We start from the raw sequence: 27836 nt of genomic DNA, 5'->3' as shown, positions 1-27836 counted from the left end.
GAGCAGGTGAAACATGAGCTGGTGAGATTGGTTCCCAGGCCTCTCCGGAGGTGGTGTTGACCATGGTTGACCATCTCTCGTACAACCACTCCCGCATGTTCAGATGGAGAAGACCTCCCTTTGTGCATTGTTATGTTTTAATTCCCACTTCCAATAGATACAGAACACCCACGTCCACAGGGCGATTGCTTCACGTTAGGCTGGAGGAGGGTTCAACCAATCATACGAAAAGAGTCCCAACTCTCATTTCCTCTAAGACATCGTACATGTTTATCCATATGCATCAGGGAATATGTCCATTTTGTAACGGGTTACTGTAATATAAGTATTCATCCAAGTTCTCATGACTCTCTCTTGGAAAATAACTGCAAAAACCCAATTCCAAAATATATACAAATAAATAAAAAATGGCAAATAGTATTTCTCAAATGTCTCTATTTTTATAAACGATGCATGAGATGGTCCGGCGTGTGTGGTCTTTGATAGTAACAAGACCGGCGCCCCCTCCAGGTGATCAGTGTGATATGCATCGCGGTCTGGGCCATCAACGTGGGCCACTTCAACGACCCTGTTCACGGCGGCAGCTGGCTGCGCGGTGCCGTGTACTACTTCAAGATCGCTGTGGCGCTGGCCGTGGCGGCCATACCAGAAGGTAGGGCTGCCATCTTCTGTCTCCCTGCATTCGTTATGTTCCATCCCTTGAACCCATTGGAGAATCGACCCTCTCTTCTTCGTTTTAGAATCGTTGAGTCCATGCAATTTTTAAGGATAGTTAATTATGTTCCTTTATATACTTTTCTCTATTTCACATTTATCTGTATAGGTATTATATATTTTACATTTTGTGTTTGTCAACCAGTCTTTGGCCCTTCATGCTCATCCTTGTGTCTCTGTCTCTGTCTCTGTCTCTGTCTCTGTCTCTCTCTCTCTCTCTCTCTGTCTCTCTGTCTCTCTCTCTCTCTTTTTTCCCCCCCCCTCCCGCCTAGGTCTACCTGCTGTGATCACCACCTGTCTGGCGTTAGGCACCAGGCGCATGGCTCGCAAGAACGCCATTGTCCGCTCCCTGCCCTCCGTGGAGACGCTGGGCTGCACCTCCGTCATCTGCTCCGACAAGACGGGCACCCTGACCACCAACCAGATGTCTGTCTGCCGGGTGAGATGGCCCTCGTGTCGCGGTCTCCAGAATTCACGCAAATTTGGCCGGTCCCCTTGAAATGATTCCAACGCTAGCTTGAAAATACGTCCATCGCCTGCAACACTTAGCGTGACTTTAACCAATCATCTCACTTTCCCTGCAATACTGACCAATCATCTCCCCACCTCCCAGTCTGTTACAGAAGGACTTCCCTGGGTGAACTTCCACAGGGAACCTCCCTGTTGAGGAATATGGCTATGCAATCATGTCAAATGCATTTCATTTACCCGTAAATTGCAGAATTGCGATTCAAATTCAAGCTCTTTGAATTTTACGCATTCCTGCAACTAAAACCACTAAAAATAATTAAGGTTGTAGCAACTTTAAATTAGCAGTTGGCTACTGTTGCAAATTTGGTCATTGAATGTTATTAATCCACTACCGTTATCTAACAGTGTGTGTGTGTGTGTGTGCATTGTTTGTGTGTGTGTGTGTAGATGTTTGTGGTGGAAAGTGTGTCAGGAGAACGCTGCAATCTAAGCGAGTTCAATATCACCGGATCAACATATGCCCCAGAAGGGGAAGTGTGAGTGACCTTTAACCTTTTAAAACCTGTTAACATCATGCCAACACCCCGCCCTGCAAATCAAATGTCGCCTGGTTCTATTTCTACTATTGGTATTAATGCTTCATGCTTCTCCAAACAATAAGTGTATTTTGTCCATTCCAAACTCAAGGCTTCCCCTTCCCGCCCAAACTACTTTGTGTAAAAGTTTACTGTAGCATGTCCAACTCCCCTTTGTCCCTGCTGATCCTATTCCTTTCTAACATTCCTTCACCTCCTTCTTACCTCTGTCCTCGTCAATTATGTTTATTATGGTCCACTTCCCTTCCTCCATCCTTAATCCGTGTCTTCTCTCTGTGGCCTGCCTGGATCTGTGCTCTGCTGCAGGTACAAAGAGGACCTGGCGGTCCGCTGCAGTCAGTACGAGGGCCTGGTGGAGCTGGCCTCCATCTGCGCCCTGTGCAACGACTCCTCTCTGGACTTCAACGAGGTCAGACGTACTTTCATCACAGCGTGTAATCTAGAGAGAGGAATTAAGTTAACTTGATGACCCTATGGTTGTTTGTTCCAATCAAAGGTGCTCTATTCTCTATATCAATGAGATAAAAAAAGACTACTCAATATCTATTTGGATTTCAATGTGTGTGGGGGGATGGATGCAATGTACCGTCATGTTTTTAATATTTGTATATTCTACAAAGCCATTATAAAAGAAAAAAGGAGACTACTCAAATGAGAAGCATGTTTCCATGATGGCTTACTCACGGTTGATGTTGGTTCAGTCCAAGGGTGTGTTCGAGAAGGTGGGCGAGGCCACAGAAACCGCCCTCTGCTGCCTGGTGGAGAAGATGAACGTGTTCGACACGGACCTGCGAGGCATCAGCCCGTCCGAGAGAGCCACCGCGTGCTGCTCCGTACGTACTGTTGTTCCTCCTCCTCACCGCCGACTCCTCCCACAGCTTACAGAACGGTCACTGCTCGCTTTATACGCTATGTTGACTTTCACTAGTACAAGCAATTGAATACATCTGCATCTGCAACACATCAAGCATCACGGCTTGGGTCATTCAGAGTCCTGCAACAACAAGCTCTTCAAATCCCATATTAATTCTGTTATTTAGATAAATAACAGAATTTAGATAAGATTTAAGAGCGGTCATTTGTAATAAATCACGGAATGTCTAAACAGGTAGACTTGGATGAGTGTCTCATACACCTGTGTCCCTGCCGTAAAGCTGTATGTCTACCATAAACAGGTATAGGTGTCGCACCAGTTACTCAATTTAGTCATTTGCGCATGTGCCAAGCAGCCTGCACCACACACACACACACACACACACACACACACACACACACACACACACACACACACACACACACACACACACACACACACACACACACACACACACACACACACACACACACACACACACACACACACACACACACAGCAGGCGCGAACGCATACATACACCACAAGCACGAACATACACGGAAACGCACACACCGCACGTCAAGACAAAGGCAGTGGCACAGTCGCCGAGGTAAGATTTATGTTTTTCAACATAACAGCTCCGCCATCGACACACGCGCAGGTAAGAACACACACGCACGTGACGCTCCGTAGCGACACTCGCCCAGGTAAGACGTTATGTTTTTAAGCATAACGGCACCGGCATCAACACACGCACAGGTAAGAACACACACGCACGCGCACACACCGCAGCGACACTCGCCCAGGTAAGACGTCATGTTTTTAAACATAACGGCTCCGCCGTCTACAAACACTCCTAGGTAAGACGTTCTGCCTATAGACTGTAGAAATTGTGATAAAAGAAGGGAAGACGATTTCTCGACCAGGACAAGCAACAACATGTCGTTCATTTTATTACATAAAAAACGTTCAATTCAAACATTGCGCCAACCGGAACATCAATACACAAGTGACGTGATCTTAAAGAGACAGTGTACCTATAACAAAACGAAAATATGTTATTAAAACAGTATGGTGAATTATGTCTATAGAGTCCACCACAAGACTACACTTTGTTGCTCAAATGTAATATTACTCTCCTCCTTGAGCCTCCCGAAATGTCTTTACACTTAGTTGCTCAAACTTAACATCACTCTCCTCCTTATCTTGCTATATTGATATCCCCCTTCCTCCCTGCAGACTGTTTTAATTTTCCTATGTTTTGTGTGTATGCTATGTGTGACTGTAGGCTACGTCTGCCTGTCTTGGCCAGGACACTGGAAGAGATGTTTAATCTCAATGATTATTATTTTCAACTAACCAATAGTAGTTGCCTTGCATTTTAAAATGTCAATGCACTTTTCAGCCCTGAATAACAGTAAAAGCTATTTAATAATTGATTTGCCTGCATAGTATACTACACTTTACTACACTTTACATTGAACAATTACCCCTATCTTACTATAACTAGAGTTTTCACGTGGGCGTTGCGCACGCTCAATCTCTAGTTGTATTAACAACAATAATATGTCATTAGTTGTGTGTCATTTGTTGGAAATACAGGCATTATCCGTCGTCCGGTAGTGAGTGAAATGCACTGAGAATATCTTTTGATAGAGAGACACCTGCCTCTATATCAAAGCATCTCTCCCCTGATTGGTTCAGACATACGATGCACAACACTGAACCTACCTCCCCGATCTCCTTCAGGTGATCAAACAGCTGATGAGGAAGGAGCTGACCTTGGAGTTCTCCAGGGACAGGAAGTCCATGTCTGTCTTCTGCTCACCCAATAAGCAGAACCGCTCCACCACAGGAGCCAAGATGTTCATCAAGGTTGGATCTGACTCTTTTTATCCTCTTCCGTCCTTCATTAAGTGAGTGAAACAGCTTGTTTGTCCTCAAACTTTACTTCCGTAATAGTGTGCAGTGGGTGTTGCTGAAGTGCAGAAGTCGTCCCTCCCGGCTACGCGCAATGTGTACAACTTCTCGGGAGTGTGAATTTGCCCACACATACGAAAAGCTTTCGACCAATCTCAACAAAGTGGCCTTGCTGACCAATCACAGCAGGCTGGGCTACTCGGGAGGGAGGCCTTATTGCGACATGATACGAAACAAAGTTTTTGAAAGGTGTTGTAATTGGTTTTGCAGAAATGAACAGTGAGAATAATAAGGGGTATTTCTTACATACAGGCATGTAACCTTATTATAGTAGTACCCCCTAATGCAATTATTAACCCTTAAAAAGCATGATATGGGATCTTTAACGTACCGTTACTTCCTGTCCCCTCCCTATCCATCAGGGGGCGCCAGAGAGCGTGCTGGAGCGCTGTAACTACATCAGGGTCAGTGGGACGGGTTCGGATGCCGTGTCCACCCGGGTGCCCCTGAGCCCGGCCGTCCGCGAGCAGGTGCTGGCCACCGTGCGGGAGTGGGCCTCGGGGAGGGACACGCTTCGCTGCCTTGCCATGGCAACCAGGGACACCCCCCCGGACCACCGCTCCCTCAACCTCGAGAACTCGGCAACCTTTGCAGACTATGAGGTCAGTGGTGTGGTGGTGGAAGAGGGAGGGAGTGAGAGAGAGGGAGGATGAGGATGGGAGAGGGAGGGGTAGAGGATTGGAGAGGATGATGGAGGGAGAGGATGGGAAAAGAAGAAAGAGGGTGGAAGAGGGAGAGGGTGGGAGAAGATGAGGATAGGGAGAGAGAGGGTGGAAGAGGGAGAGGGGGGGGGGGGGGGGGGGGTGGGTGTCTTCATAACAATCAGATATATGGAGTGCGACTGATGTTGATGAAAATGAATCATTCTTATAGAAAGAAGGATTACAGCTGGATGTTGAATAGGAGCCATTTCTCATCATAGCTAATTTTATTAGGGTTTGCAAACCCTTTGTGCAAGTGCAGTAATGGGTTGCATTCAGTGCTGTGCCTGTGCAGTATTGTCGTGGTCCCCCTGTCTGCGATGAGCACATGCTCTTATGTGAAAGGCGTCCTTGTTTTGAACACGGTGGACTCTTTCCCCTCTGCTCTCCCCAGTCGGACTTGACGTTTGTGGGCTGCGTGGGCATGCTAGACCCCCCCAGGAAGGAGGTGCTGGGCGCGGTGCGGATGTGTCGCCAGGCTGGCATACGGGTCATCATGATCACAGGTAATCCCGCTGGCTGGAGGCCCTCTCCCAGCGCACCATGTCTGCTCCTCTGTGGGGTCAGTAGAGATACTTACCAGGGTTAGGGTTCTGTGCATCTGCTCTAGGGCTGTAGTCAAGCAAACAACATCTTGGTCCACTGAAATGTGACCAACTCTACGACCAATCGATTGGTCGATGGGAAAAAAATATATTAAATGATAAATCAGCATTTTATCTGTAGATGATTTCGGCCACATTGCGTTCTATAAATAGATCACTTGAGAGCTGTTTGGAGAAGGGCAGTGGGTTTCAGATCCACTCTCGGTCCGATTCGGACCAATGGGTCCTGTTAGATTAGGCTTTTGGTTTTGTCCTGTGTTTAATATAATGGGTCCAACAGGGAATTTCTGTTTTGGGACACAACCCTTAGGCAGAAACATGGTGGAGGAGTCTGTCCATCCGACCCTTTATGATGCGTCAAATATAAAACAAAGCGTAAACTACGCGATGCTAGTCTATCACGTGAAAACCCTGTGTGAAGCGCTTCCTTCTCCCAACCAACAAGTGCCTCATCCCAGCGCCTCATCCCAGCGCTCCAACTCTATGTGGACAGAGGGCAAACCCTACCGCTCTGTAGGCCTACACAGACGGCAGGCTGCAGCAGTGGTCGTCTGGTACAGGCAGGGACAGTCAGGAACTATGATCTACCTGTTTAGCACTCTTAACTATTCATGTGTTCAAATGATAAAAACTGATTTGGAACAAATAGGAACAATTTGTTTATTATCCCTGTTCTTTAGAGTCAGAACCGTAGTATGGCTCCCCCACGCTGGCCCGAGGCCAAATGGCTAGTAGTTGGGTCATCTATAGAATTTCCGTGACGGTGTAGAGCAAAGGTTTGTTTCACACTGGATTTGTCATCTATAAAGGTTAAATAAAAAAATTAGCTTGGGTGCCCCTCACAAAAATGTGGGGAAATTATGAGGGAACCTGATATCCAAAATGGCTGCTGTCAGCCAAGATGGAGAAAAAAATAATGCTGTTTCTCAATTCGTGTTCTTTTCTGTACTTGTGTACTTGGGTTCTTGTGAAACGTCATCAGTCGTAGCCCAAGTACTGTTCCAATTCAAAGTACGCATCAAGTCATGTACTGTCGTAAAACCCGGAAGCGTTCTTGATGCGTTCTTAAATTGGCCATTTCATCGAGGATGCCTCGGAGGTGACTTGTGTGGACTTGGGACCGTTAAATATCCCAGGATGCATTTCGCATTCCTATGTTTAAAAAAATATAAGTATGTAAGCTATAATAAAAGGCTATATAGGAACATTTTAAAAGTATAACAAAAATGGAGGCCTATTCATTCAACATATTTACATACTATTATTTAAAAATGAAAGAGGGGTTTTGTTTTATATCATTTGTTTATATTGTATAAGTCGCTGATAGAGGAAACCCATCGCAACGGAAATCCCGGTCGGATCCATCCGATCGTTTGTGTCTGTGTTTCTATTCTATTCTATCAATAGCCTACTGTAACCCAGGTTACTAGGCCTTATCAGAAGTCCAGTTTCAGTTAATTGATTAGATCAATAAATTAATAAGATAGATAAGATAAATAAATAAATAAATAAATAGGGTTTGATTTAAAATAATCTTCCATAATATGAATAGGATTTATGATTGAAATCCTAAATATGTCAATAAATAGATTAAAAAGATTAATATACACAAGGTTATTTATATCTGTTTAAAAATAATATTTTGTTTATTTCAAATGTGGCGAATGTGCCTTTCTCAAAGTGTACAAGATTCGGGTTACATGAGGAGTTCACGTAAGACAACGTAGCGTAGCCAATCAGACACCGTCAAGGTGTACGTGCCGTTTCTCTCTCTCTCTATGCCGGACCGTTGTCGAGGTGGCGGCATGCAAACTTTCTCTTGAAGGAAATTATTGTTTGCGTGAGAGAGCCAGATATATCCCAACGTTTTGAATAATTATCGGCGGCGCAGAGAACGAAGCTTTTTTTGTTGTTGCTGTGGGTTGATTAGTGGACCTTGTTTGTGACGGAAACGAAGGAGAACCGGAACCTGGACTGATGAGAGCAGTGTATTCTGCCTTGTTCCCGGAGTGTGTGTGTATATGTGATGTTTGAGCCTCTGGCCGGGTCTTTTTGCTTGTATGGATTCCTGGTGAGATCTGCATGAAGATTCTTCTCCCGCTGGGATTTCTCCCATCTCTGTAGAGCAGGGGTTTTCAAAGTGTGAGAGAGTGAGCCCCCCCTCAGAGAAAAAAATTCAGCTGAGCCCCCCCCCCCCAATTTTTTTTCTAAATACCTGTGTTTTGAAAGCTATTTTAATTATTTTACACATTTCAAACATCTCCAATCATAATTTTAAAACATTTGGAACATATTTTTGAAACATTTTAAACTAATTTTTTAACATATTTTTTAAACATATTTCTGAAACATTACAACATCTTTTTGCGTTTTTAAACAACACAATTTAACAACTTTATCTAAGCATGTTTTAGCTTAACCTTTTTTAAATACATTTGAACATCTTAATCTGTGTAAACTGCCAGTTTACAGATTAATTCAGGGTCCCCGACTCTGAATTTTCTGAGTCGAATCAGATCTGCCTTTTTAGTCCAGAGATTCGACTATTCGGCGGGGTTTGTTTACCGGCGTTGCTATGGTGACCTAAATTATTATAAGCAACTGAAAACGACGCCGGTTTGAAACTAAAACTGTGATTCTGAAAAAAGTAGAAATGCTATCAAAATTCCGTTTAGATAGTATTGAAGATACAAGTGTGTAGATGAACGATGGTAAACGGTTGAAAAAGGAATGAGTTACGATGTCTAGAAGTAGGTGTATCAGAATGGGCTGACGTCTTCAATGAAAACAGCTGAAAACGAAGCGGTATGAAACTAAAACTGATTCTGAAGACATTTTAAATGATATCGAAATTCTGTTTAGATATTATTGAAGATACAAGTGTGTAGATTTGTTAAATGGTTTGCACGAAGATAAACGGTTGAAAATTGATTTAGTTATGTTACTTCTACAGTTGAAGTACGGTTTTTTTCGGGTTTATTTTTTTCTCACGTCGTGCCCCCCCTGAAGAACTCTGGCCCCAAGGGGGGCGCGCCCCACAGTTTGAAAACCACTGCTGTAGAGGTAGTGGGGAACCTCAGTGGTAGTGGCGAGCTATCTTGTTACCAAGATTCTGATTTTCCCAGTGGCTGGATATATTGAGAAACTGGTTGATATCTCATGTTTTTTATTTATTATTTTTTATTTTACTTCTTTAAATCTACACAATATAGCTCTTAAAAACGTACTTGTTGATTGTGTGAGTCCTTTACTCTGTCACTTAATGCATATTGCTAATACCCCTTTCTCCTATAGCGAACTAGACTTCTGATTTTCTGGCCCACGAGTTAATTAATGCACTGATAATTACATCTGTATCTCCCAGTCTTTACCATCGACGGTTAGAGCTGATGCTGGTTACACTACTCTCCAATAACATAATAATAGGCTATATAGGAACATTGAGAAACGGGAATCTCATACAATCTTTTTCAAGCCACTGATTGTTTATATGTAGGGTACAGCTGGCGTACCGTGTGAATACGCATAACTTTGACCGTATTTTCCTCACTATAACTGTGTTCACACCAAACGCGACCGGGCGACAGGATCCCATACAAAGTGAACGTATAGACGCGTACCGGGCGAATTTTTCGCGAGAGAAACGCGCCGACAAGTTTTGATTAGTCGTGCCACACTTTCGCCGTGCACAGACGAGCGCGTTGACGAGGATTTGTGACAAATTCGCTCGATTTGAAATATTTCAACTTTGACGCGAATTTCGCGTGATGACAATCTATCAGCGTTCAACAACGTGGCCACTGAGTCACATGTGTAACGTAACAGCCAATCAGCGTTCAACAGTCAAACTCAGTGCAGTGCAGTCCGGGGTGAACTGCAGCATGGAGGAGAAAGTGAATGTTGCCGTTTGCGACTCCCGGAGCTCTATATATAAGATAATAGTATGTAATATAATATTTGTATAGATAATATCATGGCCAAAAGCTCTGTGCGCCTCCAGATGGACGTAGTGCGGGGAGCTCTTGGTGCGTTTTAATATCCATCCGTCTCGGAGGTCCGAGGACGTTGCCTAGCGACACGCACAAACACGCCCCTTTTCCTCGGACGGCGATCTCGCCATCTCGGTTGAACTCAGTGGTGACCGAGCGAAATTCCGAGACAGAATTCAAGATGGCTGCGCCCATTGTGACTTGAAGTATGAACTGTTTGCATTGTGCTTGGACCACTTTGGTGGTTTAAATGGTAATTTCAATCACTCGTATTACTGCAATACCTTACTGCGTCCGTATCTCTGCCTATGTACACAAATATATTGTATTTGTGTACAGCACTTTGGTCAAATACTGTTGTTTTAAATGTGCTATATAAATAAACTTGACTTGACTTGACTATGGCCTATAGCCTACTTATATTGGATCGCCTGGTCCTCTGCCAATGCTACCGCGATAACAGCTTTCCGGGTGGCGTCCATGTTTTCCTCCAACGACCGAGCGAAATAATAAAACGCTTGAAGTGTGGGCGTGGCGTCAGATCCGAGATCCGAGTCGGTTCGCAGAGAATACTCGAACGCAGCATCTCATAGGGATTGGGCTTCTCGGGGTTTGTTTACCGGCGTTTCTATGTTTCCGGTCTTGTGTGTTCCAACGGTTTATTAGGTAGGCCTATCTAATAAATCTCTGTCTATTCAATACTTCATTCACTGCCTCTTCCGTGGTCATTACAATATTATGAATATACTGCGTCAGGTCCTCCGACGTCTATCCCTCTTCCACAAAAGGTTAAGACATGCAATGGTGGTCATCTTGTTGTGGCGCGACAAATTCGACAAAACTTGCACAGCGACAGATTATGATGTGTGGCGCGACAACACTTCGGCGACAACGCTGAAGTTTTGTCGCGCCCAGGGGCGTTTCTAGGTTTCTGAAACATCCGGGGCTTAGCCCAAGAGGGAATAGGACAGTGCGTGTGCAAAGCGCGTGCGGCATATTTTGTTGTATACTTCATTTTTTTTCATAATGCTTTACCTAAATAAACAAAATAGGCAGGTAATTATAGCTTTGAATAGCTACCTGACTGCTGCTTATCCCCAGACATCTAAAGTTCCATTCAAGTTATTTCAGAGTAAAATGAATACAAGTGAGACAGACCTTACATTACCTATATCAGGGGTGTCAAACTCATTTTCACAAAGGGCCACTCCATGATGAAATGATAATCACACTAAGGGCCGGCATGGAGTTTGCTTAAATGCCTTCTTTTTAATCCAAAAAGTAAAAACAGCCCACAGAAAACTGACATATTTTCTTCAATGCAAGTTCATCAATTCATGGCTTAAAATCTTGAGCAGTAGAACAGAAATTCCTAGAAGTAAGCTACGCAAGAGTCCTAACAAATGGGAGCATGTGCGACGTGCGGATATGGCACAGGCTCTGCATGCAGCAAAATATATATAATAAATCTAATATTTTTGTTTTTTTCTTTTTTTAACAAAAAAGATTCGGGGCTTATCAAATTAGATCCGGGGCTTTAGCCCCGAATAAATCAGCCTAGTGACGCCACTGGTCGCGCCACACATCATAATCTGATTTGCTGTTACGTTACACATGTGACTCAGTGGCCACGCTGTTGAACACTGATTGGCTTTCATCACTCGAAATTCGCGTCAAAATTGAAATATTTCAACTCGAGCGAATTTGTCGCGCCACAATTCCTCGTGAACGCGCTTGCCTGTGCAGGGCGAAAGTGTGGTTTTCCACACTTGGGATTTAATTGACATTTGATTATGTGTTTACAGTGTCACTTAAAAATTATATGTTATTGACACATGTTGGACAGATGCTTTATTCCATGCAGTCGAGCAGCATGGAGTGACGGGATTAAATATAGAGAATTTTTTTGGTTTCTATTCTAAGGAGATGTTTCTGCAGTTATAACTAAGGAATAACGCAGTTGACTTAAATTATTTTGATTATAGATTTAACGCATGATATGGGTTGAAATTAAATGGATGAAGGGCGATGATAAAACATAATCGTTCTTCTCACTCTACAATTCTTCTGTGACTTCAGTTCACCACCACACCATCTGTGTCGCCAATTCTCCTTTTCCTCCAAACCATGCGTACGCATGGGTCAGAGTTTGCTTAGGGCTGCGCACATTCTCCCGTCAAGTTGTTTTTTTTATAGATCACAACATTGGCGTGGAAAGTCACGTACACCAATTTCAGCCGCGTTTTGTGCATACGCAACGGTTATAAATGAGACCCCAGGTTTGTTGACGTTTCTCCCTTGTAGTATATGATGTCCCCATGCACATGACCCGCTTGTCTTTTCATCTGTTCCTTTACAAGTTTCTGTAGTCTGACCTTATTTCCAGAATTAACCATGAGTTGGTTGAACTCAGCAGCACCTGGGAACCTGTCTTCGGGCTTGGGAAAAACATTTGGGCCTTTTGGATGTATTGCTGCACAACGATCGTGCTCATCATCCTTGATGCTGAAAGGAAGGTCATATATGTCATTGACAAGGATGATAAGATATCTCGTTAGAGAAGATCATAGCACAGATTTTATCCAAGTAGTCACCCCAGTGGTACTCTGAACCTTCCTGCTTCCGAGACTCATGGTCTTCAGGTGTGGGGGTGGCAAGCCGCCAGATCAGCCCCATGTCCACAAGGCTAATGTTGTCTCTCGGTTTTTCACTTACTGGGTCTAGCTTGAAGAGCTCTAACAACTCTCTCTCACAGTCTTGCGCATTGACCTATCTACATTGTAGAGTGAAAGGCACTCCTGAGTCACTCTCCTCTCAAGGGCTGACTCAAGTTGGATCATTCCTGATCCCTCTGCAAGGTCCACTAGGGTTGCCAGCCCCGATCTCTCCATATGGGCAACCATCATATGAGCACCAGATGGTGTACAGATAATTTCTCCAGTGAAATTGTGCCTCTTATTCCTGTGGATGGTTGCAGTGAGAGGCTTGATCTTTGCGAACACTCGCTCTTGCAGGAAGGTTTCAACCTAAGCTTGGCCATCTGTAATTGCAGTCTTTAGGTCATGCACTAACCGGTGAGGCTCCCAGGCCAGACTGTAGGGACGTGTCAAGGGGCTCCGCAAAATCCTTCATGCATGCCATCAGGTCTTGAACTGCCTGCTCATCCTTCTTCATCCTTGCTGGCTGGCATTCAACATGCTTCCTGTGACGGCGCTGGCACTTGAGGCTCTGCTTCACAGAAGACTTCACCCTTGCAACATTGTTTGCGTTTCTTGTTGTTGAGAACTGTTGCTCCTCATTCTGTAGAAGCTGAATCCATCCGAGTTCAGATTCATGGTTGTTTCTATCCAAAGGTCGAGTGGCCGACAGGAGTAAGGTAGCCCTGTCATTGACTGGATGAAGTGAATGGTGAAGAATGCCATTCTCTCATCTGACAGCGAGGAGATTATTGCCCAATAATCTGGCAACCACCTTCCATAATCATGGTTGTCGTTTGCCATCAGTCAAGGCAGCATGTTGTATGTTGACACTAGGTACCATTTCTTGCATGACATGCATTAAGACATTGTACAAGTGGGTCGATCATCTCCAGGAACGAGAGCCAAAAGTCCCCCATGCCAGGTTTCTCATAAACTCTGTAGATCAGCTCTTTTACATCACCATCCTCCTCAAGATCCTTGTGAGCTTTCTGTAAGGTCCTCCGGAGTTTCAGTGAGTGCATTGCGCAGGGTCTTGAGATTCTCAATGATGTCCTCTGATAGCTCTTCATGCTCAAGAATCTTTGCTAGCCGTTTATCTATTAGAGCCTCTCTCCACAGCTGGATGCAGCGCATACCCCGCCTGTAGTGCTTCCCTCGTAGTGCTTGGTCTACAGAACCCTCCACTACTACCCCTTCTGTAAACAGAGTGTCTGCCATTCCAGGGGTCTCATTTATAAAACTGTGCGTGTGATCGCTACTAAAAGTGTACGTACGCCCAAAAGCCAAGTATTGCGTGCGCCAAAAAATATTCAGATTTATAAAACCCTGCGTACGCACACCGTACGCAATCTTTGCTTTATAAATCACAGAGTGCCTACAAGTGTGCGCAGCTGAATCAGCTTCACGTTCCGCCCTGTATACGCCCCTTTTTAACCATAAATGGTCAATGCAAATTACCTCATGAATTCGATCTGCATATAAAACAGACTCAGATGCAAGTATTATGTCTTGTCGGAAACAATGGCAGAAGTACTGAGAAAAGCAAAAAAGCGAAATTTCACGGAGGTTGAAGTGGAGACACTTGTGGGTGAGGTGGAGGCCCGAAAGGTAGTTTTGTTCGGCGGTCACGGGATTGGGATCGCCAACAACAAAAAGCAGAGTGAGTGGCAACATGTTGCTGCAGCAGTGAACTCTGTCAGTAGCACGGAGCGCACAGTCCCAGAATTAAAAAAGAAGTGGTCTGACATAGAGTTACATATTTTTATGTAGCCTAGTGTTATGGTCCCTAAATACCCTCTCCCTCCGAATCCTGCCATTTGCATGGTCCGCCAGAAGTGCCATATAGTGCAGCATTACCACGGCGCAGACCTCTGTATTTATAGGGTTACGGTAATAAGACTGACCGAGAACACCTTGGATAATCAGTTTGTAATCACCCACGTAAAATGTTCTTGAACATAACCCCTTTTTAATGCGTGATTTGTCATGAAAAGCATCAAGAGTAACGGACAACGTTTGTGATGAGGAGTGTGGCTTGGTTTTCCACACTTGGGATTTAATTGACATTTGATTATGTGTTTACAGTGTCACATAAAAATATTATGTTATTGACACATGTTGGACAGATGCTTTATTCCATGCAGTCGCGCCGTCAGTGGACAGTAGGCTATGGAGTGACGGGATTAAATATAGAGAATTTTTTTTTATTTGTATTCTACGGAGATGTTTCTGGAGTAATAACTGAGAAATAACGCAGTCGATTTAAATTATTCTGATTAGGATTTAACGCATGATACGGGTTGAAATAAAATTTATGAAGGGCGATGATAAAACATAATCGTTCTTCTCACTCTACAATTCTTCGGTCTGACTTCAGTTCACCACCACACCATCTGTGTCGCCAATTCTCCTTTTCCTCCAAACCATGCGTACGCATGGGTCAGAGTTTGCTTAGGGCTGCGCACATTTTCCCGTCAAGTTGGTTTTTTATAGATCACAACCTTGGCGTGGAAAGTCACGTACGCCAATTTCAGCCCCATTTTGTGCGTACGCAACGGTTATAAATGAGACCCCTGAGCCTTTGAATCTCTTCTAAACAGCATTGATCTGGGACATCTGTTGTTGGAAAGCGCTGAGGATTGGGACAATGGGACAACAATTTTTTTGCGTATTCTCTGCCATGAGCTGAACGATTTTAACGATTTTTTAACGAATTACTGCAGAAGGACAACTTTAGAGATATTTTATGCAATTGAGAAGTGTTCATTATTTTCCAGTTCATAATGAAATTAAGAGACCAATTGATCAACACAGTTCAGGTAACTCATAACATCAGCAAAGTTTGTTTCTCATCAACCACCAACCATGATCTTTTATAACTTTGAGATGACTTCTGCATATGCTACTTGTAATTTTACTGTCCATAACTGAACTCAGTATGAGCAGACCTTTCTTTTTAGCCTAATATTAAGGCTCTATGAGGATTTTGAAAAATTGAAATTTCAAGTCAATACAAGTCATCTTGTATTTGAAGGTCAAAAATAGGTCAAATTATGCAGCACTGTGGGCCAAACCATTAAAAGTTCATTTCCATTTTGGCTGACTGCAGCCATTTTGGATATAGGGCTCTCCCAAAATTTCCCCACATTTTTGTTTTATTTAACCTTTATAGATGACACATCCAGTGAGGAACAAACCTTTGCTCTCCACGGTCACGGAACTTCTATAGATGACCCAACTATAGGCACATTTCAGCCAGGCTGGTTGAGATGTTGTTCTACTGGTGTCAAAGATCCACCCTGTATATCTGAAGAGAACGATGATGCTCACCAAGCACATTGTGTCCTATAACACTCATATTAAACTGCCTTATGTTAACACCAAAGGGCACAATACCCTGTATACTAACCCTCTGGTGTTACTTTAACACCAGAGGGCACAATACCCTGTGTACTAACCCTCTGGTGTTACTTTTAACCCAGAGAGCACAATACCCTGTGTACTAACCCTCTGGTGTTACTTTTAACCCAGAGAGCACAATACCCTGTGTACTAACCCTCTGGTGTTACTTTTAACCCAGAGAGCACAATACCCTGTGTACTAACCCTCTGGTGTTACTTTTAACCCAGAGAGCACAATACCCTGTGTACTAACCCATGAGTACATTTCAGGGAGGAGGAGGCTGCTCCAACAGTTCCTGCTGTATTACCCCATTGTGTTGTTTCACTTCCTTGTGATACAGTAAATTGCATGTTAAACAGGTCTGTGCGTCAGTAAACAGGCACGGCTCATTGAGATGCTCCCCTGGCGTCTCCCCCCAGGTGACAACAAGGGCACGGCCCTGTCCATCTGCCGGCGCGTGGGTATCATCACGGAGCAGGAGGAGGCGGAGGGCGCCGCCTCCCCCTTCGGCGTGGGGCTGACGGGCAGGGAGTTTGACGAACTGCCTCCCCACCTCCAGCGCCAGGCCTGCCGCAACACGCGCTGCTTTGCCCGTGTGGAGCCGGCCCACAAGAGCCGCATCGTGGAGTACCTGCAGAGCCTGAACGAGATCACCGCCATGGTGAGCCTCTGGCCCAGGAGACCGGTCTAGACCCTACAACCAACTGTATCTAGATCACATCGCAGCGCCTTTATTGGGACTAGTTGGGTTTCAGTTCAAGACCTTCTGGACCAAAAGCTAATGCTGAAGAAGATTTAGATGTACATTTAGCTGTAATCTAGATGTAGTTTCAGAGCCCTTTTTCCCAAACAAATATGGGACATGAATGCTGTTTTTCAAGAGAAAAAACGCATACAAGGGGGGCCCTACAGAGGCCGTCCAATCAGTAAGTGTTCTCTAGGCTCTACAAAAGGTGCAAACCCCCGTATCTTGTATTTGGTTAGCGTTTCTTGAAGAAGCTGATCCCAAACTGCCCACGCCCGCTCTATGGTTAATCCACAATCATGACGTGATTCATGAGAGGGATCAGCACACGGACCAGTTGGTCTGTTGAGCATCTAGGTTTTGACTGGTCCAGGAAAGTCCGTACGATGATCATCCCAACCACCCAGTTGAGGGCCATTCCATATTTACGTCTTATCCTACGTCCTAAAACAGCGTGCATTTAAAGATTTGGACTGGGATCAAGCCATAGCACAACCATGTGACCCGCTACACCACTCTCAATCTGAAATAGATTAAAATGCTTTGGTTTATCTTTAAACAATTGCTGCTGCTGCTTGCCTCCCGACCAATCAGACGGGAGACGGCGTGAACGACGCTCCGGCACTGAAGAAGGCGGAGATCGGCATCGCCATGGGCAGCGGCACGGCCGTGGCCAAGTCGGCGTCGGAGATGATCCTGGCTGACGACAACTTCAGCACCATAGTGGCGGCGGTGGAGGAGGGCCGCGCCATCTACAACAACATGAAGCAGTTCATCAGATACCTCATCTCCTCCAACATAGGGGAGGTAGTCTGGTGAGGACCGTCAGTCCCAGTAGCACAATTTCACTGCAGGAGTGGCCGTGCCACCATGTATGTTGCTTTAGTTAAGAAGTCTCAAAACTTGTGGTACTGTATTTTGAAGTTGGGAAGGACTACATAAGTATTATTTAGGTATTTCTCTGCAGGGTTCCTTCCGAAAAGTTAGGGTATAATCGGAGCACTTTCAGAGGACATGCAGTGACAGGGCCAATGATTATGTGAATGACTGTTCAGAACTCGCTGAATCTCCCAGGATTGACTAACCACGGGCGGTGGTGTTTCTGTGACCCTGGTTCTGCAGCATCTTCATGACGGCGGCGCTGGGCATGCCCGAGGCGCTCATCCCCGTCCAGCTGCTGTGGGTCAACTTGGTCACCGACGGCTTCCCGGCAACCGCCCTGGGCTTCAACCCCCCCGACCTGGACATCATGTCCCGCGCCCCACGCACCCCCAAGGAGCCGCTGATATCCGGCTGGCTGTTCTGCCGCTACCTCATCATTGGATGTAATTCCATTCAAATATTGTAACTGCTTATCGATAATGGATAGGACCTATACTGCTTGTGATTAGTCAATACTGGGGCTAATAATTAGCATGGGAAAACTGGTATTGGAGCATGCAACACACACACACACACACACACACACACACACACACACACACACACACACACACACACACACACACACACACACACACACACACACACACACACACACACTCACGGATGTATTTCCCTTTCCAGGCTATGTGGGGGCAGCCACAGTGGGAGCTGCTGCCTGGTGGTTCATGGCCGCCCACGATGGCCCCAAACTGTCCTTCTACCAGCTGGTAATTAACCACATCTCCTCACTTCAAAAGTGAGACCATCTTAGGCCCTCTCAATAGAAAATAGTATTATAGAATTATACCACATCAAGTGACAATACCTGTTGTCTCTCTCTGTCTTTCTGTCTGTCTCTTTCCCGCTGTTTCAGTCCCACTACCTGCAGTGCAGCGAAGGCCACAGTGAATTTGCCGGTGTGCAGTGCTCTGTGTTTGAGTCCCCCTACCCGATGACCATGGCGCTGTCTGTCCTGGTCACCATCGAGATGTGCAATGCCCTGAACAGGTAGGAACAGATCAGGTTTCCCCTGGATACCAGCTGTCCACTTCATGTCAGGCTGAATGTGAAGGATGTTTGGTTTGATAGTTATGACGAAGAGGGAACGCTCCATTCACTTGCATGGACAGCGTCCTTGTTTGCTAAGCAACCTCAACGTCTTGGCGGACTATATCTCTGCTGATCAACACTACGAATGCTGGAAACACACCGGACACACCATGTGAAGTTATTTAACCCGATTATTGTTATTTATATCCGAGATTATTTAATCTAACCCGATCTAAACTCTATCATGCACCCAAACACGGCGGCGTTTGGGTTTCCTACCTCGGACTCCTAAATCCAACGCAGCCACAGGCGCGTTAGGCGCGTTGAACCATTTTTGTGACACACAATGATGAGGCGTCAAGTTAATTAGTTAGTTAGTTAGTTTTTTAACCCGAAAAACGCGTGCAGTGTGGCCTTAGCTTAAGAACTGGATAAAAATCGACCGTGCCCACCACAGCCTCGGCCCGCACCCATGTCCCGCACCCATGTCCCGCACCCATGTCCCGCACCCACGTCCCGCACCCACGTCCGGTGATCATCAAGCTCCAGAACTCCAGGGACAGGGTGTCCGCGGAGGTCTTAAAAGTCTTAAAAAGCCTTAAATTCATTTTTCTAAATTTAAGGCCTTAAAAAGTCTTAAATTCGTCAAAAATGTCATATGCTGGTCTTAAATTTATAACTCTGAGGTCTTAAATTTGTCGGGGCAGGGTTATTTTTTTTTTCTCGCGGGACTTTTCGGGAAGGAGATGAACGAGAGGCTACTTTCTTGCTAGCTGCATATATAAACGGATGTCTGCGCGCTTGCTAGCTAGTCTGCAACAATGGGTAAATGCAAGTTCAACGTCAGTTGGCTGGAAGACATCCGTTTCCGAGGTTGGCTAGCGTCCGTTGCCAACCCAGAACAGGCCAGATGCATTCCGTGCAAAAGTAGCCTACATTCAAGCTCGGCACCATGGGGATTAAGGCTGTCGTCAGCCATATGCAGTGCCAAAAACATAAAACCTCTGCCAGGAGCCACACACAGACCCCAGACATTTCTACGTTTTGCATCTCTGCCCTGCCGCCACCGCCGCAGACGGTCCGCGCTGCTAGCACTGACCTGAGGGTAGCATTTGGTGCGACACCAACACTGAAAGCGGAGGTGTTGTAAACACAGTGGTCAAGCACCAGTCCTACAACTCGAATGAGGGGATAGGAGATCTCTTCGGTTTGATGTTCCCTGACTCTCAAATCGCGAGCACCTTTACTGCTGGAAGGGACAAAACGGCGTATATAACTCGCTTCGGACTAGCGCCTTTCATCCGAAACGAGCTAATCTGCAGCGTCAACAAGGCTGATTTTGTTTTGATATTTGAGACGTTGAACCACGCCACTAAAAGCAAGCAACTTGACGTGCACGTCCGATATTGGGTCGGAGATTGTGCATTCCCGGTACTTGGGCATGCAATTCATGGGGCCCCACATATATGGGGGTAAAAGGGATGATGATGCATAATATTTTTTAGACAATATGCAGAATCTTTTCTCTCACGAATTAACACGGTCGGCTATTTTTGCCAGCACGCCACCCTAGCCATATTATGGGCAACCGTGTTCCCCTTGGCTGTGATTTGAACTTTGAATTCCTCGTAGGAGTTCATAATAATACATTGCTCGCCTTGGATGAAATACACCGCTCTTGCGCGATTTATTTTGCATAAGGGTGAGTCAAATGACGCGAGAAACGCCCCTTTTATGTGAACGCGCATTGAACCTAAAGCGGAATACCTGGTTCAACTAATTGAATCTAAAGTGAGCGTCGTGGTACCATTTAACTGTGATTGCGAGTTGCGGCTCTGTCGAGCCAGGTTTTCCCAAGAAAGCCTGGGTATGTTCAACGAGGTTCGTGGTATACCCCCCAGGTCTTACTGAAGGCATTTATTTAATGGTGAAAATATTATTAATCAGTGGCGTAAATATCGACGGTGCAACCGGTGCAGCTGCCCGGGGGCCCAGACGCTGTCACCCCCCCTCTCAACAACTCACAACTTGGGTGCACCATAAATACGTGCTGGTGCACCCAAATTAAAAATTTAGGCGCACCAGTGCACCCAAGGAAAAAGTTAGTCTGGAGCCCTGGAGTATCACTTTATGTTCAATAAACAGACAGAAAGTAAACTTGAATGAGTCTCATTGAGTGACACACATGCTATGCTTGGGTTGTAATACAGCGGGATCCCCCTCACCATCGCGGGTTTAAGGTCTTAAATTTCATTCAAGGTGGTATTAAAAAGGTCTTAAAAAGTCTTGAATTTGACTTGCTGAAACCTGCAGATACCCTGAGGGATAACACAAGGCTAAAGGTACTTCGTGTTCCAGATTGGGCAAAACCCAATCTGGAACACGAAGGACAGCGGATCTTCATCCATCAGGACCGGTCTGCTGCGATTCGAGAGAAGGTGTGTCAAATCCAACGTGTGTCAGGATTTGATTGTCAAACGCATTCGTTTCAACATGCACTTTCCGGCCATACTGTCTGTCAACCATAATGGCACAGAACACAAGTCTGAAGCACGGAGAGATGCGGAATGCTTTCTTAACACACTGGGATAGAATCTGTCAGAAGCCGCTTTGGTTCAAACATAAAACTTTATTTTACTTGAATTTAGGGTTCTAAATATATCACTACCCACTGGGTAGCTCTTTATTTTATTTTGTTTTTGTTTTTTCATAACCTTTATGCACTGTTTTCACATTAGTATTGTTTTTTGGGCATGAAGAAGGTTATTTGTGTTCTCCCATATTTAGGGGATGGACATATTTATGTTTATGACTACACAGTTTATCTGCTGATTTATACTAAATTTAAGATTTTTCCTAATGGGTTGTTTCTTTGTTTGGAATGGATCATTTTTATTTGTTACATGAATAGAATCTACATAATGAGTTACACAAAAATCATTACACTAAATGTCAAAGGTATAAATAATGTGGTGAAAAGCCGTAAAATACTTTCCATGCCTAAGAAAAATAAGGTGCAAGTTGCCCTATTACAAGAGACCCACCCCACTGATCTTGAAAATTTAAAGTAAAGCGAGACTGGGTTGGTCAAATCCCTTATTCATTATTCCACTCAAAAAGCAGAGGGGTAGCAATACTAATCCACAAACATCTTATGTTTACACTTGATAAAGTCATCCAGAGGGCTATTCGATCAACCAAGCTAAAGGCAAAGCCGGGCTTATTTCGCTTAGCCTCGCTACTTTCAGCTAGAGTTCCATTAACGTGATTTCAGGGAATCTCCGCTAAGTAACCATGGCAATTTATCCGACCAAACTAACGTGGTCAGTAACAGGCTAACTGTCAGGCTTACTTTATCTGTGTTTTAGAGAAGTCAATCTGTCGGAAACAAGTGTACCATCAGAAGGTTCCGGCAAGCCTAGTCCTCACGATTTTGTCATAAATGTACATATATGAAGTACAAACAGCCTATATTTTCACTAAGGGTCTAAGATGAAATAATGCAAATAAAATACGGTAGTTAAATTAATTGCTATCTATTGTTATCCAGGATATTATCTCAACACATTTTTAGACAAATAGATGTATTCTATGAAAACTGGGAACCAGCAGTTGGGTGAGTGGTCTAGCATTAGCCCTGTAGTATGGGCGACCAGAGTTAACGTCCTGAGTACGTCATTGAATTCTTGGCATTGGCATATTTTTGTAATTACCTTTTTATATCAGAGAAATTAGGCAATTAACTTTGTATATAAAAAAATATGTCTTACAATATCCCTAGAACTCAAATCTAACTTGCAAAAACCAATGTTAAAGTTTATGATAATATTAATGTTACTGATAGTGAAGCCTTTGTCACAATGACAAAGACACTGCTGCATGGAAAATTGTCAGCCACATAAATTCCATTGTTTGGAATGGATCATTTTTATTTGTTACATGAATAGAATCTACATAATGAGTTACACAAAAATCATTACACTAAATGTCAAAGGTATAAATAATGTGGTGAAAAGCCGTAAAATACTTTCCATGCCTAAGAAAGATAAGGTGCAAGTAGCCCTATTACAAGAGACCCACCCCACTGATCTTGAAAATTTAAAGTAAAGCGAGACTGGGTTGGTCAAATCCCTTATTCATTATTCCACTCAAAAAGCAGAGGGGTAGCAATACTAATCCACAAACATCTTATGTTTACACTTGATAAAGTCATCCAGAGGGCTATTCGATCAACCAAGCTAAAGGCAAAGCCGGGCTTATTTCGCTTAGCCTCGCTACTTTCAGCTAGAGTTGCGTTCCATTAACGTGATTTCAGGGAATCTCCGCTAAGTAACCATGGCAATTTATCCGACCAAACTAACCTGGTCAGTAACAGGCTAACTGTCAGGCTTACTTGATCGGTGTTTTAGAGAAGTCAATCTGTCGGAAACAAGTGTACCATCAGAAGGTTCCGGCAAGCCTAGTCCTCACGATTTTGTCATAAATGTACATATATGAAGTACAAACAGCCTATATTTTCACTAAGGGTCTAAGATGAAATAATGCAAATAAAATAGTTAAATTAATTGCTATCTATTGTTATCCAGGATATTATCTCAACACATTTTTAGACAAATAGATGTATTCTATGAAAACTGGGAACCAGCAGTTGGGTGAGTGGTCTAGCATTAGCCCTGTAGTATGGGCGACCAGAGTTAACGTCCTGAGTACGTCATTGAATTCTTGGCATTGGCATATTTTTGTAATTACCTTTTTATATCAGAGAAATTAGGCAATTAACTTTTTAATATAAATAATATAAAAAATATGTCTTACAATATCCCTAGAACTCAAATCTAACTTGCAAAAACCAATGTTAAAGTTTATGATAATATTAATGTTACTGATAGTGAAGCCTTTGTCACAATGACAAAGACACTGCTGCATGGAAAATTGTCAGCCACATAAATTCCATTCAGGTGATTTTCTCGGCAGGCAGCCAAAGATCCCGCTCGGGCCTTTTCGGACATTTGATCCATGTTTCCACATTCACAGTTCTGGGCTGGTTACATATCTTGTGAGGGCGCTTAATCCACGATAACGTAAGCTTGGCTTGAACTAACCTGAGCAAGGCGTGGCTGAACTGCGTTGATGGAATGGCTTTAGCCTCAAGTGGAAGTTGGCGTTAGTTCTAACTGTTGTCTGGCCCCAATATGGATCATAGCCCACCTAAAACCCTACCTCCCTCTAAAATGGCTCGAGCCACAAAGGAGCTATGCTCAGATTTAGGCCTTCTGGATGCTTGGAGGATCATGAATCCACTAGAGAAAGACTTTACATTTTTCTCTCAACCCCATCACTCATTCTCAAGAATTGATTATATTTTTGTCTCATGATCGATCCTGGATAGGACCAAAACCTGTGATATTAACACCTCTGCCATCTCAGACAATTCCTCAGTCACTATTGAACTCCTTCCACCCTACTATGACCACATATCAAGACATGGCATTTGAACCCATATCTTCTTAGCAATCCTACATTTTTAACATACTTAGAAACACAGTGGGAACTTTTTATTTCCACAAAGGACACACCTGATGTTTCTGCTTCTACCCTATGGAAAACAGTTAAGGCCTTCTTGAGAGGGGCCATCATTTCCCATACAGCCGCAATGCGAAAAAATATCATTAAAAAACCAACTACAAATGGAGCAGTTAATTATTACCCTGGATAGAGATTTTAAAACATCCTCCTCTACAGCTGTACTCAAAAAGCAGAATCAGCTATATTTTTTGCCAAGCATGTATTATTTGAATCTGGTAACGAACCCGGCAGGCTCCTTGCTCGATTGGCCGGAGGCCATGCAGGGTCTTACACAATACCATCAATCAGAGATGACACTCTTCTGAGTGTCAAAATACTACAGTGTCGAGAAAAAAATATTTTGAGGGGATAAAACTCCTTATCGGAAGATCAAAGAAATGATTTGTGTAGACCAATTACAGAAGAGGAAGTCCTAGAGGCAATTAAATCCCTACAGAGTGGGAAATCTCCACGCCCTGAAGGGTTTGGTCCTGAATTTATAAAAAGACGGCTAAGCTAGTAGTGGGACCTCTAACCAACATGTTTATCGAATCATCTGAAAGAGGCACACTTCCGCCAACTCTAAATCTTGCACACATCTCTCTGATTTGAAAGAAAGATAAACCTTCTGATTGCTGTGCAAGTTTCAGACCTATTAGTTTACTCTGAGTAGATCTTTTTTTTTTTCTATCAAAACTCCTTTCTAGAAGACTGCAGGATTTATACAAACAGATATTCATACTCTAATGTTTGACGGCTTCCTAATGTAATACAACTCTCACAAAGTACAAACAATAGGGTCCTTGATGTCTCATTGGATGCTGAAAAAGCATTTGATCGGGTGAAGTGGTAGTATCTATTTGATGTCCTCGATAGATTTGGGTTGGGCTCTGGTTTCACAGAGTGGGTTAAACTTCGATTCAGCTCTCCAGCTGCGAGGGTCCTGGTAAATGGTTCTATGTCTGACATCTTCCCCTTGGGTAGAGGTACACGTCAAGGCTGTCCCCTCTCCCCTCTATTATTTGCGCTTGCGCTCAAACCTCTTGCAGAGACTATTAGGACACACCAAGAACTGTCAGGGGTCATATTAGGAGACACTGAGTACAGAATTTCACACTATGCTGATGATATATTGCATATTGTATTACCAATCCAGAAGGATCTATACCTTTTTTATTATCATCAGTCAATTTGGAATGTTTCAGGGTACAAAATTAATTATGACAAGTCGAAGGCCTTGCCACTGGGTGTTTTGGGGACCGGGCGGCTCTTGTCAATTTCCCCTTCAGATGGTCAAATTCAGGCTTTAACAGGTGATTTAATCTCCCTCTATCATGGATGGGTAGAATTAGCTTGATTAGGATGGATGTACTTCCCAGACTATTATACCCAATGCATATTCTTCCACTTAAGATCAATAGAACAACCATTTTAGATATTGAAATATTTCTATCAAAGTTGATATGGCATGGATAGAAATCTAGATTAAAGATGAAAACTTTGCAATTACCAATAGATAAGGGGGGTCAAGCATTTCCAAATTTTCTGTATTACAACTGGGCCCGCCATGCTCGGATAATTTCAGGCTGGCTCAAGCAATTTCTACATCAAACATCGCCTTGTGGATGCATGGTGTCGTGCCCCCTTCTCCCTTTACCCTTTACTTCAATTAAAATGGTTGACATCTCAGCAGGGGTTAAAACAATCCTATCATATCTGAAATACTTAAGGTATGGCGTGATATTGCTAAACACGTGGGCCGAAGAGGTTTCTCATCAACGCTACAACCTTCAATTCTAAATAAAGCCTTCCCTCCTGGTGTAGGAAAGAGTATTTTCGATGACTGGTGCTCAAAAGACCTAAGATTTGTTTCTGACTTGTTTGAAAGTGATCATTTTATGTCATTCACACAACTTCAGACTAAATACAGAATACCTAACAGACACATTTTTCTTCAGGTGAGGCATTTTGTAAAATCAGATTTTATACCCCCAACAGTCAAATCAGTCAAATTGAAAGCTTCCCTCACAATTTTAATTCAGATGCCTTAAACAATAAGAAAATAATCTCATTTTTTTATCAAAAACTCTTCTCGGCTAACTGTAAATGCAAACGGAAATAGGGAATTATGGGAAAAGGACATTGGGGTTGAATTTGATGCTGAGATATTGTCAGAGGCCTTCGAGTCTGCTAAGAAGTTATTTACATGTAATAGACTCAGAGAGAGCCAATACAGAATACTGCATAGACTACAGCGAAACACCTCACTTCTTACACAAGATTGATCCCCAGATTTCTCCCATTTGCATCAAATTTAAATAAGAAGTAGGAACGTACTACTATTTTATCTGGTAATTCTCCTTGATATCCAGGTATTAGAAAAACATTGCCAAGGAGCTTAGCTCAATTTTCTGCAAAACCACAAAGGTTGAACCAGTCTTGTTTCTCCTGAATATGCCTACAAGACAATAACTCTCTTTATCCACTGGACAGCAGACTTTAATGGGTAATCTCCTGCTTCTAGCGAGACAATGCGTTTTTTTCCAGGGGTTTGAGGAGAAACCCCCCACAGTCACACAGTGGTACCAAGAGACGACTAAAGGGGGCCTATTATGCTTTTTCGACTTTTATGACCTGTAAACGTTGTTATAATGATTGATAGTCATGTTTAACCATACTAAAGTGTCAAATAATGACGTACATGCATTTCAACGTATTCCCTGCTGACTGTCTGGGGTGGCTGTGCAGAGCGCTAAACACTCGGGACAACGTTTGCGATTCACTTGTTCACATTTCCGGGAAATCATCTACGTAGAGGCACTCCTGCCGCGCCCCCATATGCCTGGTCAAATCTGCCCGCTCGAGCGCTTCAAGGAAGGTAACCAATCACAACGGAGTTGGGTTGGCAGGAGGGGGGCGAGGGGGCGGAGAAGGACGAAACCGAGCGTTGACAGAGAATGCTGAAAGCGCCCAGATGAGAGGAAGAGTTTCCCGAAAATCAACATCGTTTTTTGTGTATGGTTAAACATGACTATCAATCATTATAACAACGTTGATAGGTCATAAAAGTCGAAAAGCATAATAGGTCCCCTTTAAGGTTTTTTATGGAAGCATATATGTAGCAAAATTCAAATGGCAATGCAATTTGCAATTTGCAATTCAATAAGTAATTACGTTATGCAATTGACAATGCATTATGCAATTTCATAATGTAATTTGTAAATACGTTATTCAAAGTGTATTTTAATATGCAAAGTGACAATGCAATCCTCAATTAAATTTGCAAAAGTTATAACAATAAAAATACAATAACATTTTGTCAAATTCTTTGAGTTCCTTTATTCAAATTGAAAAGCTATAGCGTCCCCGTGATTGCAATCCACTTCGCCACGCTCCGTGTGTTGCGATATTCAAATGACATTTCAATCCGCAAAACGGAATCCAAAACGGAATCCAAAGAGGAAATCCAAAGAGGAATCCAAAGAGGAATCCAAAGAGGAATCCAAAGAGGAATCCAAAAAGTCAATATGCAAAGTGGC

At 43.7% G+C, this 27836-nt stretch overlaps 1 protein-coding gene across 2 annotated transcripts in view; it reads left to right on the top strand.

The window, feature by feature from the left end:
- si:dkey-28b4.8 (sarcoplasmic/endoplasmic reticulum calcium ATPase 2) overlaps positions 1 to 27836 on the top strand; it is a 126972-nt gene that overhangs the window by 15369 nt on the left and 83767 nt on the right. For both annotated transcript variants that reach the window (XM_060046742.1, XM_060046741.1), the window contains exons 9-21: positions 511 to 652; positions 987 to 1153; positions 1633 to 1721; positions 2088 to 2190; positions 2483 to 2614; positions 4387 to 4512; positions 4980 to 5219; positions 5713 to 5824; positions 16433 to 16674; positions 17353 to 17573; positions 17881 to 18083; positions 18325 to 18410; positions 18557 to 18690. In XM_060046742.1, coding sequence (XP_059902725.1) covers positions 511 to 652; positions 987 to 1153; positions 1633 to 1721; positions 2088 to 2190; positions 2483 to 2614; positions 4387 to 4512; positions 4980 to 5219; positions 5713 to 5824; positions 16433 to 16674; positions 17353 to 17573; positions 17881 to 18083; positions 18325 to 18410; positions 18557 to 18690 — 1997 coding nt within the window. The remainder of the gene's footprint in view (positions 1 to 510; positions 653 to 986; positions 1154 to 1632; positions 1722 to 2087; positions 2191 to 2482; positions 2615 to 4386; positions 4513 to 4979; positions 5220 to 5712; positions 5825 to 16432; positions 16675 to 17352; positions 17574 to 17880; positions 18084 to 18324; positions 18411 to 18556; positions 18691 to 27836) is intronic.

This window comes from Gadus macrocephalus, chromosome 3 (genome assembly GCF_031168955.1).
Source record: "Gadus macrocephalus chromosome 3, ASM3116895v1".
Taxonomy (NCBI): domain Eukaryota; kingdom Metazoa; phylum Chordata; class Actinopteri; order Gadiformes; family Gadidae; genus Gadus; species Gadus macrocephalus.
Note: the sequence above shows the minus strand (reverse complement) of the source record. Positions and strands in the feature narration are given on the sequence as shown.